The following is a 14519-nucleotide window of genomic DNA, read 5'->3' on the forward strand; positions in this document are numbered from 1 at the left end:
CCACTCTTTCAACCAGTAAAAGTAGCAGCCCAAATAACAGTGATGTTAGCTAATCTGATGTGTAAGTGCAGCCTGAGAGTGAAGATGCCATCGTTATGGTGACTGCAAAGGGGCACACAGGACTCCTACGCCCCCAGTTTTTGAGTCTTGTTGGTGTCAGAGGGAAGTGAGGGAGAAGCGAGCTCCAGTGTGCTATCCTGAGAGATGTGTTTACCATTCGTCCCATCTAAGGTATTTACAAGCCATTTCAGCCACAACTGCCCTATCCACATGCTTGGGAGATTTTAGCCCAGGAAGAACACGTACCTGCTGCCAAGGAGCCTGAAGTTGAAATCCGTGGGAGTGTCTAGACAGACATCAAGCGCTTCTCCCCTCCCACGTGCAGTTTACACACGCAGCCATCTGCAGCAGATTCCAATCAAAGGAGTCGGCAAGACCAAAGCAGACAAAGTCTATCTTGTTTTGACCGCCTGAGGGAACCAAACCATCGAATGGCAGGAATGAGAGGGGGCAGAGAGGACAGAAAAAAAAGCAGGGTTACTTGGAGAGAGCACTGCAAGACTTCAGGGGTGATCGAACACCTCCAGTGCTGGGAATCAGTCCCTAAGTGTTCCTTCTCATGCAGTGCCTTTCGACTTTCAAATGCTGTGGCTGACATTTAAAGTCGAGTGTGTTTGGTCAAGGCAGCTCTTCCTGAATCTCCTCTCTGCCTCTTGTCTTACCATCCTAGTTCTGGCTGAACTGTTTCCCCAACCTTTATTTGTGTCATGTTTTTTTTGTCCTTTTGGGGTAGTTAAGGCAGTAAAACCTTCGCCTCAGACCAAATGACTCCTATCATGACACGTTAAAAGAGCAGCTATGCCACGTCACAGCTGTTTCTGAAGGCTGCCTGTTTTTTTTGTGCTAGTCCCTACAAGCTTGCAGTTCTAATACTCATACCTTCGAAGGTATGTGCTGAGGAACTTGTTCCACTGCGATGCCAACACCCTCCGACTCCACTGCACTCGTAGCGTACTGGCACATTTCAGTCCTCTTACCCGAACGAGTCAGCTTATGATGCACGTTCTGTAAAATAGTGCTCTGCAAAATGAGTGCTGTACATGAGCTGTGTGTTTATCTGTGTGAAAGTGAATGCTTTTATGTTTCCATTAGCTTGAGATGAAGTAGGTCTGTGCTGACTTTTGAGGCACTCTGGTGCTTATTCTTTATTTGGACTGCAAACATGAGCAGAGCCCGGTGTAGTAAGGCTTGCTGATAGAGCACTCCCTGTCAAATGTAAGAGCTGTAAGAGCACAGTTCATTTCAGCATTTTCAGAAGAAAGACCTAGACGTTGCTCAGTAGTGTTTCTTTGAGAACAACAGAAATATGGCCTTAGCTCTTACCACCTACAGTGTTTTTGAAGTACATTTCATTTCTTTTGGGACTTACGTTGTGGACATTTGGCTTATTAGGGCTCCCAACTGCATTTCCGATGCAAGCGTCAAGTTGTGTTTCGCAAAAACGTCCAGTTTTCCCATCAGATGATCTAACTGAGTAACTTCATCCAAATTTGAAGTTGGTCTGGCTTTGAGCTAGAGTAGGGCAGAGGTTGAACGAGATAATCTCCAGGGGTCATTTCCAAGCTAAATTGTTGTGTGGCTCTATGAAGATTTACCTTTACATTAAAAAATCAGATCCTTGAAGGTATCCTGTAAAGAAATACTGAGTTAATGTCTAGGCCTTGTGTAGTTAACAGGGAGGATTATCATAGAATCATAGAATGGTTTGGGTTAGAAGGGACCTTAAAGATCATCTAGTTCCAACCCCCCTGCCATGGGCATGGACACCTTCCACTAGACAAGCTTGCTCAAAGCCTCAGCCAACCTGGCCTTGAACACCTCCAGGGAGGGGGCATCCACAACTCCTCTGGGCAACCTGTTCTGTGCCTCACCACCCTCATTGTAAAAAATTTCTTCCTTATATCTCATCGAAATCTACCCTCTTATTAGATGTCTATAAGGGAGACTAGCAAATGCTAGGGTATGCCCTGGAGAACCATATAAACAGGGAGTAAGAAAAGCTTGCTAAGGAGAGGGATGTGTATCAGATTTGTCCCATCTTCAGGGGATGGTCTGGCAATCTGCTGGTAGCCCCACTTCTCTGTTATTTTGGATTTCACTCCAACTGTCAGCAGTACATAAAGGGTTAATGATGTGAATCCTTCTTAAATGTTTATGAATGTGCTTTTAATCTAGAGCATGGCTTGGTCCTGAGCAGGTGGAGGATCAAATGAATTACGATGTTCTAGTTCTGGGGTCCAGCTATCCAGCCCTCAGATAGGGGTGATGACTCTGCTTGTGCTGGTTTCCCCGGTGGCACAAGTCTGTCTGTCTGTCTGCCTTCTGGGCCTGCAGTTGCATCCTAGAGATCGGAGGAAATAAAGGGACTTGTTGCCTCACTCCAGACATGCAGGGGTGACTGCTTTAATTTGTTTTGTGTGCTGGCTGGTGCACCTCCTGGGAGGAAGGATGGTTGAATGGATTAGATGCAGTACTGGGTCTGAAGATACATTGAAATTAATAGGATAAGCATGTACTTACATGTAAGCAAGTCCTTAGTGCTTGAGGAATCAACCTGAGGACTTGACATTTATTAAGCAAGAAGGAAAGGTGTTTTCCAGAATTTAGGCTGTATGCTGTTACAGATTTTTCTGAAGGAGGAAGGCACTTTCACTGTTTTTAGCAGGAGTGAGGAAAAAAAAGAGCTGACTTTTCCACAGTGCTGTGCTGTGACATTGGATCACTAGCTTTTTCTTTTAAAATAATGTCAAATAAATAATACAATACTAGATTGCAGCAAATATTGATTATTTAGAATCAGTACCATAATTTAACAGATACTGGAACAGATTCAAACATGGATATAAAAGATGGGTGTGGTAGCTTTAGATTGGAGTTATTCGTGCTCCAGAGAGCTGCCCATATTTTTTTTTCAGGATAGTTTGTATTATTTATGTGCACAATACAAAAACTGCTACAATGATATGTAATGCATGAAAATGATTACTGTTTAATGTTGAAATTTGCCACTGTTTAATATACAGTTTATCCAACAAGAGAGGAAATAATTCCTGTAGAGCCATTTTCTTGCATATCAAAGAACCTCAATTTTCTATTTCTGGTAACTCACAGCAGCAGAAGAGGAAAAATTGTAGTGATGCTAACATCTTTCAAATATCCTTGGATGTAAATGCTTTCTTAATCTACTGAGGATCCTTCTTTAATTATCTGTAAATTGAGGGGAATAGGATGCACTTCTGCTTTTAAACAGTGTGTCACATAGACACTCCGTGAAATTTGTGTATGGCGATTAAGGAAGCAGAGGCATGTGTTGGGGGAAGGGAAAGATTGGTGGGATGCGAGGTTCTGACAGCCTTTTAGGAGAAGAAAACATGTGTCTTTACAAGACATCTTGTTCATGTCTTTCCAAAGTGCACCTACACAGCACGCCCATATGCAGCAGTCAATTGCACGAGGTGCTTTCTGGTGAATCATAAATTTAAGGGGTGGGCGGATGTGTGCACATGCATATTAAACTACTTATGTGTCTTCTAATTCCTCTCATTTGCATTCCCACACTGAATTTAGATAGTGAAGCCAATGACTTCAGTCAGAGAGTATATCTGAGTTCATGATGGGAATGAAAAGCCTGCCTGCCCTCTGAAACACCATGTTCACTTGCTGCATCACCAAATACCTTGTGCTGTTCCTATGGTGAGAACAGTGGATTTTTACTGTATCCAAAGTCATTCACGTATCCCAGGCACACAGTTTCACTTGCTCAGTGAAATGCCAGCATCCCTGCATTTCGGATGAGAGAAAAGTATACTGATTGCACATCTCAAATGTTAAATAATTCTCCTTGCAGCCATGATTTTATTTTAAAACAGTTATTGCCTAGAAATTATTTTTTAGAGACCAACAGTTTATTTTTAGAAGGGCAAAGGAAATGAATATTGAAAACATTTGGTGTCTCCTTTATAGAACACAAAACCATCCTCTTTCTATAACTGATCACAAAGCAAAGAGTCAGTGTGGTGTGCTTCTGAAGCACAGATTTGGGCAAACAAGAGATCAAGATTGCACTAGATCAATATTGCTGCCTGACATAATCCCAGCGCTCTGGCACCGAGTCCAGTTACAGCCATTGCAGCCCTGGAGGGATTCTAAGGAAATGTGTATATCCCAGAGAGAGTTGATGCATTTTTGTGAAGAATCTGGAAGTTCCTTTAATCAAGCAGATATTAATTACCTCCTTACAGACTTGATCTTTCTCTTAATCTGTCATCGAAAAGAAGAAAGTGTGTTAAACTGACTAGCAAAGGGAGGGGAAAAGGGGTCTCGGTTAGATTATAAAGACCTGGAAGTTGTCTGTCTTACGTGGCTTTCTGCCCTTACTGTTTTTGGCAGAGGTGTGTGGGTCATCTTTGAAATTTGGGCTTCCTCCCTCTTGCTTTGCATTCCTCCTGAACTGCTAGCTTATGGATAATATTAACAGCCCTTTGGAACCAAGTGAGAAGAGAGTGCAGGTTTTGTAGTCAGACAATTTAAAAGTACTTTATGTTTGTTGGTTTGCTATTTTAGTATCTTACACACTTTGAAGAAAGGATCTTTGTGGTTTTGGTTCTTCGTTTTGTGGTTTGGTTTTTGGTTGGGTTTTTTTTGTTTGTTTTTTTTTTTTTTTTTTAAATAGAGATCCAGCATCTAGTGCAGTAATTCCTGGGAAACTGAAATGACTGGGCAAGGAATGTATGCTACTGCTTGTTTCCTCCAATGACAGCTCTTAGCTTTTTAGGAAGCTTCTTTAGGATTTATCACAATGTTGTTTATTTGAACAATGCCTTTAAATATTTCAATAGCTTTTAGTTAATTTTCCAGTTTTGGCCATTCCTTGGCCAAGTTGATGAATGCACCCACTCATTCCCACTACAGTCACACTGATTCCTTTTCAAGAGCAAGCAATATTTTGCGAGAATATCAGCTAGTGATGTACTGTGCATAAGACTCAAGCTGCAGTATATTACTTCTTTGCAATTAAGCTTATTAATAATTCAACATAAACAATACAAGAAGTAGTTTTGATGCATTAGACAACCCAGCTGAAAAAGAAAGGATTTACTACGGATTATAAAAGAGAAAGTTCAAACTTTTTTCATGAGTCTTTTGTTTGTTTGTTATTTCTTACAGCTGATTACAAGGAGAGTTTTAATACCATTGGGAATATTGAAGAAATCGCATTCAATGCTGTGTCCTTTACTTGGGATGTCAATGAGGAGGCAAAGGTGAGGAAAAGCTGTGCAGATGGTACCCCTTTATAAGTACCATCCATCCTTAGTCACTGTTCTGCTTCTCTCCTTTTTAACAAATAAGAAGGGTAGGTGAAGGTGAGAGAGCTCAGTCTCTGCAAAGCCCAGCAAACCGTGATCCTTCACCGACCCCGGGGATTCTGGCCATTCGTAAAAGGCAAGACGATATGTCAAAGCTGCAGGGATGATATTGCATTCACACTTGTGTGTCTGACAAATAGACATGTAGTTCTGAGGAAAACTTGCAGGTCTCTCTCGGGGTGGCTTCTTACTGGTGGCCTCTCAGTGATTTTCCATTGACCACCATTGATGTGGTCAGCCTGAGAAAGAGTAAAAATTTTTTTCCTACTTGCGAAGTCAATGTAGGACACTACGTGAACGTTTTCTTTCTCTGAATGCTCAGCTTCCTTTCTACACTATTAACATCTCCAAAAATCTCTATTCTGTAAGTTAGACTATGCCCTTGTGTTTATGCCGTTATTTTTTACAGCATTACACAGATTGTCCTTGTCATTGGGAATGAATGTATTTTTAAGGATTGTTTTTGTGGACTAGTGCTTTCTTTCCTTTTTTTTTTTTTTTTTTTTTTTTTCTTCAAATGATCAAATACCCTCAGGGATGCGGTTTTGCATTTGGGGATGTGCCTGCTACAGTGGACCTATAAATACTCAACAGAGCACCTGAACAAGTTTCTTATAGATAAGGCTACCCAAAGGGTAGCGAAGTATTTCAGCTGCATGGACTAGTGTAGGAGAAATGAAAAGCTGTCGGTAATTACAAGAAGAAGTTGGCCCCCAGAAAGCAAACAACAAGGGAAGTAGGCTGTTAAAAATGAGTGGGGATAATGTAGGACTCTTGGGGAAGCAGAAATGATAAACAGCAAACACTGTCAAGCTTAGCAAACTCTTTGATACTGTTTTCATGTTGAATATAGAAAATGCCCGATGTTCAAGTAATGCTAAGGATCTTTCAAGTACAGAGACGTTCATTGGTGATTCCCCACTGCATTTCTAACAGAGCATTAGAGAGATTGCATCGAGCGAGTGAGTCCTGTGAGAGATTACGTCGAGCACGGAGTGGTAGCATTAACGCTCGCTGTCCTGGCTTGCTGACTGAAGCTGCTGAGGTTTGTAGAACAGGGATTTTCATCTCTGATGCACATTTTGAAAGAATAGAGCACTAAAGAAAAGACAGTAGTTCTGAAAACCGCCTAGCTCTTTCAAAAGCTGGCCTTGGTAAACACAGTTGTACTTGGCCCAGTTGTTAATGGTGCTGTATTTACTCATGCAATGATTACATTCTCAGCACCCCAGATATTCCCCTATTATGTGATTCCATTTCAAAATATAGCAGTGTGTTGTTCTCTGCAGTCACAACAGATGACCGTTGTGTGCGCATGATCGTTATGCAAGCAAAGGCAGCAAATACAGGTTTGGGATCTCCAACATGATGGCCTTTCCCAAGGATCTTAGCAGAAGCACTACCAGGGCTAGGGCATGGCAGTCTCGTCCCACTGGCAACTACTATCCCCATTGCCAGGGTAGGCAGTTCTTTAACATGCTTGCCTTTGCAACTGCAAGCCAGACTCAGCAAGACACCACGCTGATCTAGGAGCAAGAAAATTACATCCACTAATGTCAGGAGTTATCCTCGGCCATTTTGTTCTAGTCTCACACCATTCACATTGCTCCCGCCTCGGGTGCCAGAACATTAAGAACACAACTGTCGCAATCATCACTGAAAATATAGCATAGTAAGATTTCAAAATAATGACTCTCTTATTTTTGCTGGATTAAAAAAGTGTCAGGAGTAAAATTTAAGAAAGCCACTTGTATTTCTGCAGGAAGTAGTAATTAAAATGCAAATTGGCATATGCATATTTATTTTGGGGAGTAGTTATCAAGTATCTGATCTTTTAGGAGCTTGAACTGCAAATGTATTGATAAAAGTAAGAAGAGTCATAACATGCTTTGATATTGGGCTATCAAGCATAAATCAGGTTGTACCTGTAAGTTTATCGCTGTGCACTAAAGTGTTTCGCTCACCGCACACGTGTACACGTACCCACATGCTTACTCTTGCTGGAGAATCTAACCAGTTGCACTGTGTCTGGGGATTCCCGTAGGATGCCCCTGCGGTGTTTGAAAGCTGTGGACTCTGAGGCACGTCACTGAAGGCTGTTTTCACTCCAGCAATTACCTCATCCAAGAGAGATGAAGAATTTCAAGGCCTAATTACAGACTCTCTTTTCTTAAGCTTTTTGAACGATGAGCTTTAAAGTGGCTCCATTGTTTCTGCTCAGTGCTGTTTTCCCTTTTCACCACAATTTCAAGATTAAAACTTAACCTCACAGGCACAAAGACCTTTCTCTTCTGAGTCAGACAAAAGCAGCACAGAGCAGTTCTTTCCAGGACCTCTGAGATGTGATGAAGCGCTCTACTGGCCCGGGAAGAAATGAAGAAAACAGACCTGTTGTTGGAAATGCACAGGGGAGCCGTCTTGAAAAATCAAACAGAAGCAGCAGAAATCACCTAACCAAATATCCCTGGCTCTTCTGGGAGACTGAACCTGCGTGTAGGAAGACTTATATGGAGCATCAGATTTCTCACTTTCCTATTCCACCTGGAGGGCAGCTGATTTAAAGCCAGATTTCTCCACCCACACTCAGGAGCAGTACCCTCCTCCTGGAAGCCCTTCAGGATGAGGGTAGAACTGTGCGGGTGTGACAGGCAGAATCTGCCTGTTAACAGTGAGTCTGCTAAGGGTTTGTAAGGCAGTATCTCGGTTGGATCTTACGTGGAAGAAACAGGCATTCAGAGTACAGGCGGAGGCCTCTCTATTCCCTCAGTAACGCGAAGGGTACCGGGGTGTTGGCTCCGGCTCCTCGTGCTTGGTCTGTTGCCTTCTGACTGCTGCTTGGCAAAGCAAGTCAATGGAAGAGGGAAGCTTGTACAGCATGTGTTGAGTTGTGGAGTAATCTTGCCGTTGCTTTCCGTGGACTAAGGGAATAGGACCAAAGTCAGAAACACCACTCCACTAGCGTTTCCTCTGCTATACCTGGTCGACAACAGCAGTCCCCTTGGTTCCTGGCACAGCAGAGTTAGGGCCCATCACATCCTTACCTTTTTCTAGAACAATGTCTTTTTCTGGTGGGGCCGTTATCTACAGATCACCGTGGGGCTTGTAGTTCAGGGCAGGATACAGGGAAATGACAGGAAGGGTCTACAGCCATGTTGAACTCTTCCTTATGCTGCCTTGAGACAAAAATACCATGCAGAGGTAGAAAGGAGAGGTAGGAAGTGAAGAATACTTTTTATACAGTCCATCTTCATTTCACTCCTGTATTTACTTCTATATATAAATATGCAACATTTGCAGGCCGGGTGTTTATTGGCTCCCTTTGGTTGAACTTGAATGCTATGTTTGGTATTTTTAAAGGAGCTCTTTATAAAAAGGTGAGGAAACAAACAGCAATTAACAAGAACTGGCTAACTTTTGAACCATCTTTTAAAAGTCTTTTTATGATGTTAGAAGGTAGTTAGTTGCTTTCTTCTTGCCCTACAGAAGATTTTGCTGCAGCATCTGTCTGACAAAGTTCTAGTGGAGGCTTTTGAACAGAGAGCTCAGCTTTGTTTTTGATAGACATACATCTGCCTGCTTGCAGTCTGATTGCTGACAGAAGTTAGTTTGCAAAAAAGGTAATCGAGAACCAGAACTCTCCCGGTCAAAGGAGAATATCTTTGTCATAATTCGTACCAACTCTTTGAATCATAGAATGGTTGGGGTTGGAAGAGACCTTAAAGATCATATATTCCAAACTCCCTGCTATGGGCAGGGACACCCTCCACTATACCAGGTTGCTCAAAGCCTCATCCAACCTGACCTTGAACGCTTCCAGGGATGGGGCATCCACAACTTCTCTGGGCAACCTGTTCCAGTGCCTCACCACCCCAACTAAAGAATTTCTTCCTTAGGTCTAATCTAAATCTCCCCTCTTTCAGTTTAAAGGCATTGCCCGTTGCCTTATCACTACATACCCTTGTAAATTACAAGTCCCTCTCCAGCTTTCTTGCAGGCCCTCTTTAGGTACTGGAAAGGCTGCTAGAAGGTCTCCCCGGAGCCTTCTCTAGGCTAAACAACTGTAACTGTCTCAGCCTGTCTGCATAGGAGAGGTGCTCCAGCCCTCGGATCATCTTCATGGCCCTCCTCTGGACCTACTCCAACAGCTCTCTGTCCTTTTTATGTTGGGGTCTCCAGAGCTGAACGCAGTATTCCAGGAAGGGTCTCATGAGAGCAGTGTAGAGGGGCAGAATCCCCTCCCTCGACCTGCTGGCAATGCTTCTTTTGATGCAGCCCAGGATACCGTTGGCTTTCTGGGCTGCCAGCGCACATTGCTGGATGCATTTGAGATGTGCCTTCTCTCTGATTAATACTTTGCTAATTTAAAATGGTTAAGATTACATTACTCTGAAACAATACATTAATTGTATATTTTTTATGGAAAGCATTTTTTAACCTTAAATTCAAAGATGTGGCTTCAGTAAACAGTCGCTAAAGAAAAAATGTCATCTTAAAGCAGACAAAAAATACATTTCAGTGATACCAAGAAATTACTGACTTCTGCGAAGTGCTGCAACTTGGACATGATGTAAATGGGCATGTTGATGGATACGTTATTCAGGCAGGTGCTGGCACATGCTTTTTGGTGCGTACAGTAGTTGTGTGCTGTGCAGTTGTTGTGTATACTTGCATGCAATCATTGTCCTGCTATATTTAACTGAAATGGAGATCTTTAATTCAAAGCATGCTGAAGCCTCTGGGAACCTTTCCAGTTATTTAATGAGTTTTGGCATAGCCTATACAGTAATAAACTTTGTTTTCAATGAGTGAGTGATTTGCAGGATTAGGTTCTTAGACATTGTGAGCCAAAGTGAGCTGTGATTCCAGTGGGCACAACTGTAAAATCAAGCTGATAGAGCCACAAAGTGTATCAGTGATTTGTATTGTGACAATCCATATCTCTTTAACATTGCTAGCCATACTTAGGACAAGCTTTGACTAGTATAAGAATTATTTTGTTCTTAGTTATTAATTTCCTTCAACGTAGATCAAATTTCATTTAATTAGGGAGGAAATTAGTATTTTCTCTACTCTCAAAATTTAAAGGTTGGAGAAAGATACTTTATTTGGGGGAATTATCACCACAAATGATGTAGTATTAGACTTGGCAACTAGTTTAATAAACCCTGTCTGTGTGTATGCTTGCATGTGTATTTTTTAATATATATATGTCATGCATGCACACACATATGTATATATCAAAGAAGAGTTAACCTGGGGTAGCAAATAATGATGCAATTTCAGTGTATACAAATGGTTCAGTAAGTATGCATCGGAGATTCAAGGCAAATGGCATTTTTATGTAGTTGTGGGGTGTGGTGCAGGTTGAGGAAGCTTCAAAAGAGTAGTGTAAACATTGGCTGGGGACATTTGTATGGAAATAAAACAAAGGTCTTACCTTTGTATGGGATTTATAAGGTAATGACTGGCAGGAGAAACTATAAAACCACACTTTCTGTGTATACGAGGAATGATGGGATTGATGTTAGTTATTTAAGAGACAAGTCATTTAACTCTTTGTTATTACAGTCTGAAGGGGTGACCCCTGTAAAACAGGATTTTGTGAAGATCCATCACCCAGGTGTAAATTCTATTTATTTCCAGTATCGAGTAGAGAAATTGCTTTAAGTTTCTGATTTCGTGCTGTAAAACACTTTTCCCTCCCTTCTGCCCTTGGCTCTTTCTGAGACAACGGGAGCCAGAAATGTAAATAGTAATAAAAGGCTTATATTAGAGGTTTCGTAACTGTAGACCTTTAAAGTGTATAAGCTGAGAGGCTGCATCAGGAGTCGTGTTGGCTGGATTAAATGATAAAAGGGGAAATGCGTTTCTGGGCCTTGCTTTCTCTTAAGGGAGGTTGCTTTGTGTGTGTCTTGTACATCACTAATTATGCTTCAGTGTTTAACAAACAGTCAGTAATTCGCATAATAACAGCTACACTGTGGAGGAGCACCTTCTCTGAAAGAGAGTACTTTTTCTAGACATGCATTAGAACAAAGAGAAGAGACCTCATTATCTTAGGCCACTTTTGCAACTTTCTCAGGCACCAAACGTTTCTCCAAATTGTTTTTTCATTACCAGTGGCATGCCTAAGCTGGAGACTAGATGGGTGGAACTCTGTCATTAATTGCTCTAATCTAAGATATGCTGACATTAAAAAAAAAGGAATCACTATAATGACAACTCAAAGTTGTTCCTGATAGCAAAACATTGCTAAAACATAGTTTGCACAGGGAAAAAAAAAAGTTTGTAAATAAATTCAGGTACAGCCATAGTCACATCCATTAAAATAGTTCAAAGTCAAGTGTTGACAAGGCCCTCAGAGAAAAAAAAAGCAGTGATTTCTCCTCCTGACTACTGTCATTTCTACTTAACTCTGCATTTTCTAACCATGTAACTCTACCATGCAAGAGACCAGAGCAAGGAGGCTCTTAAACCAGAGCATCTGCCAAGAGAGGTAAACTGGGACTTAATCTTTCTGTGGCTGCCAATGGGGTTGTTTTGCTTCTTGTCTCTTTGAGAGTGGGAGTACCTGCATTGTGGACAGGAGCTGCAAAGGAGTGAGAGATGTGGGTTGTGAAGGGCAAAGCAGGCTGTTCTGGTGCAGGCAGATGAAATCAAAGCAGGCGGCATTCCTTGGCCACTGCCTCAAGGAGGCAAAGGTTTCTGGGCAGAGCAGGGGCAGAGAAAAGGGGACTGTCCAGAGGGTTCCTTGGGTCTCCTTCACTGCAGCAGCCTGCTGTAAAGAAAAAAACCCCACTAAAATCAACTCAAGTAACAGAATTTATGCCCTCTTCCCTTCCCTCTGCACACCCCTCATGTTTTCCGAATCCAAAGTCTGTGTTGTGCTTGACAGGAAAGCTAATAGAATATTGTATGAAGACAGAAAATCTTCCCCAAAAATAAATGATCTGTGTTAATTCGAATCCATCTGTCTATCCGCGAGGTGCAAATGATATGACAGAAAGTGTAGCACACTTCGTGCGCATGAACGTACAGTCATTGCTCCTCAGAGAGATCCTGATGTATTACAGTGTCAGGACAAGGATATTGAATCTTACACATCAATCTATTATTCATGCTGAATAATCTGTTATTGCTGTATGGGGACTCTTAAAACGATAAAGTGTGTCTTCCCCAGTGCTCCTGCTCTGCTCAGTGTTTCTGGAAGCAGCGGAAGAGATGGCACGCAGTGTATGTAGTTGATTAAGGTGGGACAACGTCTTTTTTTACTTCTCAGCTGAGTGCGCAGCAAAGGTGGCAGATACACAAACTGCTGGGAGATGCAAAGCCTGCACGTCCCCTCTCACATTTTAACGTACGGGTTGGAAACTCCTGGTTACAGAAGTATGGGCTAAAATACAGCAAGACCACATTCTGTCTTATGCCAGACCTCATGCCGCTGCTCTGCGTTCCCACACACTTTAAAGCAATGCCCTGACACTGTAGAGGAGTCTGAAGGCAAATGAAAATTCAGGCTGTCATATTTCAAAGGCGTATCCACACTCACCTTTGGAGCTGGAGGAGTTGTAATTTGAAACAGAAATAACACTATCAGCTTCAAAATCAGAGTTTCACCTAGGGCCCTTCCCTGCCTCCCTCCTCTCCCCGCAGTTAAAGTTCAACTATTTCATTTGTAAATGCAGCTCTGTGATACAATCAGAAGCAGAAATGCGGAGGTGCCATTAGCTCAGTCAGGCAAACAAGCTGCTCTGGCTCCATCGTTAAAAAACGTGACTGTGATGTTAACTTCTGCCACCGGGGTAAAGTATCCCCCCTCCAGCCCTGCCAGGGCCCTTCTCTGTTCTCAGCTGCCTTTCTCTTAGGGATGTTAGTATTCTGATCACTCAAACTGGTCTTTCTGTCCCTGCTTGTGGATCGGGCAGGGGCTCCTTCATGCTCTCCCTTCCTGAGTCCTCCCAGATCCTGGCAGCCCGTTGGCCTCGGCTCTGCGCGGTGAGGTGGGCGTCGGGGCTGTTTGAGAGAGCTCGCAGGTCTCCTCCCTCCTGAGCATGCCCATGCTGCTGGAGCAGGTTCCACAGCAGGTTCAGGAAACACGGACTGGCGGTTTGCTCAGTCCTCTTCCTTAGTTTACAGTTTTGGGTTTTTGATGTTGTTTTTTAAACTGAGGAAAAGCAAAAAGCAGAATCAGCTCAATAAATCATTGATCTAAATTGCTATGTAATGCACATATTAATCACTGGGAAGAACAACTGGATTTTTAATACAGTTTCATCTCTCAGGGTTCACACAGGCTACCCTGACTGAAAGGTAGCAGTGATGCTTCAGTTCACAATTCTTGCTTTGCATCAAAATAGTCCTCAGGAGGCTTGGTGATGGGAGACCCTTCTGCCAGGTGCTGTACAAACACCTTGTCCCATAGTACCCATGGAGGTTAGAGGACAGGAGGTGACTCGTGGCTTTCGACAGACGTAAGTGGGTGTAGAAGGAAAGCAGGGGACGGGTTTTTGAAGCAAAGGCAGGCAGGGCTTGCCAGGAACCGAGGGCAGTGTCAAGTCATGTGGATGCTACATGGCAAAGGGGACTTTTGAGAAGAGGTAGGGAGTAGTTTTATAAATGTTTGAGAAACTCGTTGCCAGTTTGAAAGACATGATGAGATGGGGTTTTGAAATTGAAGAAGGATAGTGAAGGACCCTTAAAGTGAAGCTCACGAGTGTCTGTTGATAGGATGGAGGAAGGGGTACTGCTGATGAGAGCGAGAAGAGAATTGGGGAGGGGGAAGGGTAGAACTTTTCTTTGGCCACACTGAATTTAAATTGTGAGCTGTCAGAAGAACAAGCCAGACCGTAATATGAAAGGATGGTACAAGATGATATTCCACACAAATAGTGCAAACATACAGAGCAGGTTTGTAGAGTCAAATAAGTCAGGACTGAAGACCTAACATTCACATGAGACACTTTTTAGGAGGTTTTATCTCAGATTATCTTTAGTCAGTTCCCACAGACTGAGCAACCATTAGCAGCTGGAGCATATGAAGTGTGCTCTTAAGACACATCTTCTGGTCTAGCTCTTCCAAAAGGAATCCAGCTC

General features: G+C 42.6%; 1 protein-coding gene across 1 annotated transcript in view; it reads left to right on the top strand.

The window, feature by feature from the left end:
* Window positions 1–14519, top strand: part of GRHL2 (grainyhead like transcription factor 2) — a 57617-nt gene that overhangs the window by 15883 nt on the left and 27215 nt on the right. Inside the window, 1 exon segment of the mRNA XM_086609330.1 lies at window positions 5227–5321. Within this exon segment, the coding sequence (XP_086465456.1) occupies window positions 5227–5321 (95 nt within the window).

The sequence above is a fragment of the Tauraco erythrolophus genome, chromosome 3 (genome assembly GCF_009769465.1).
Source record: "Tauraco erythrolophus isolate bTauEry1 chromosome 3, bTauEry1.pri, whole genome shotgun sequence".
In the NCBI taxonomy this organism is placed as follows: domain Eukaryota; kingdom Metazoa; phylum Chordata; class Aves; order Musophagiformes; family Musophagidae; genus Tauraco; species Tauraco erythrolophus.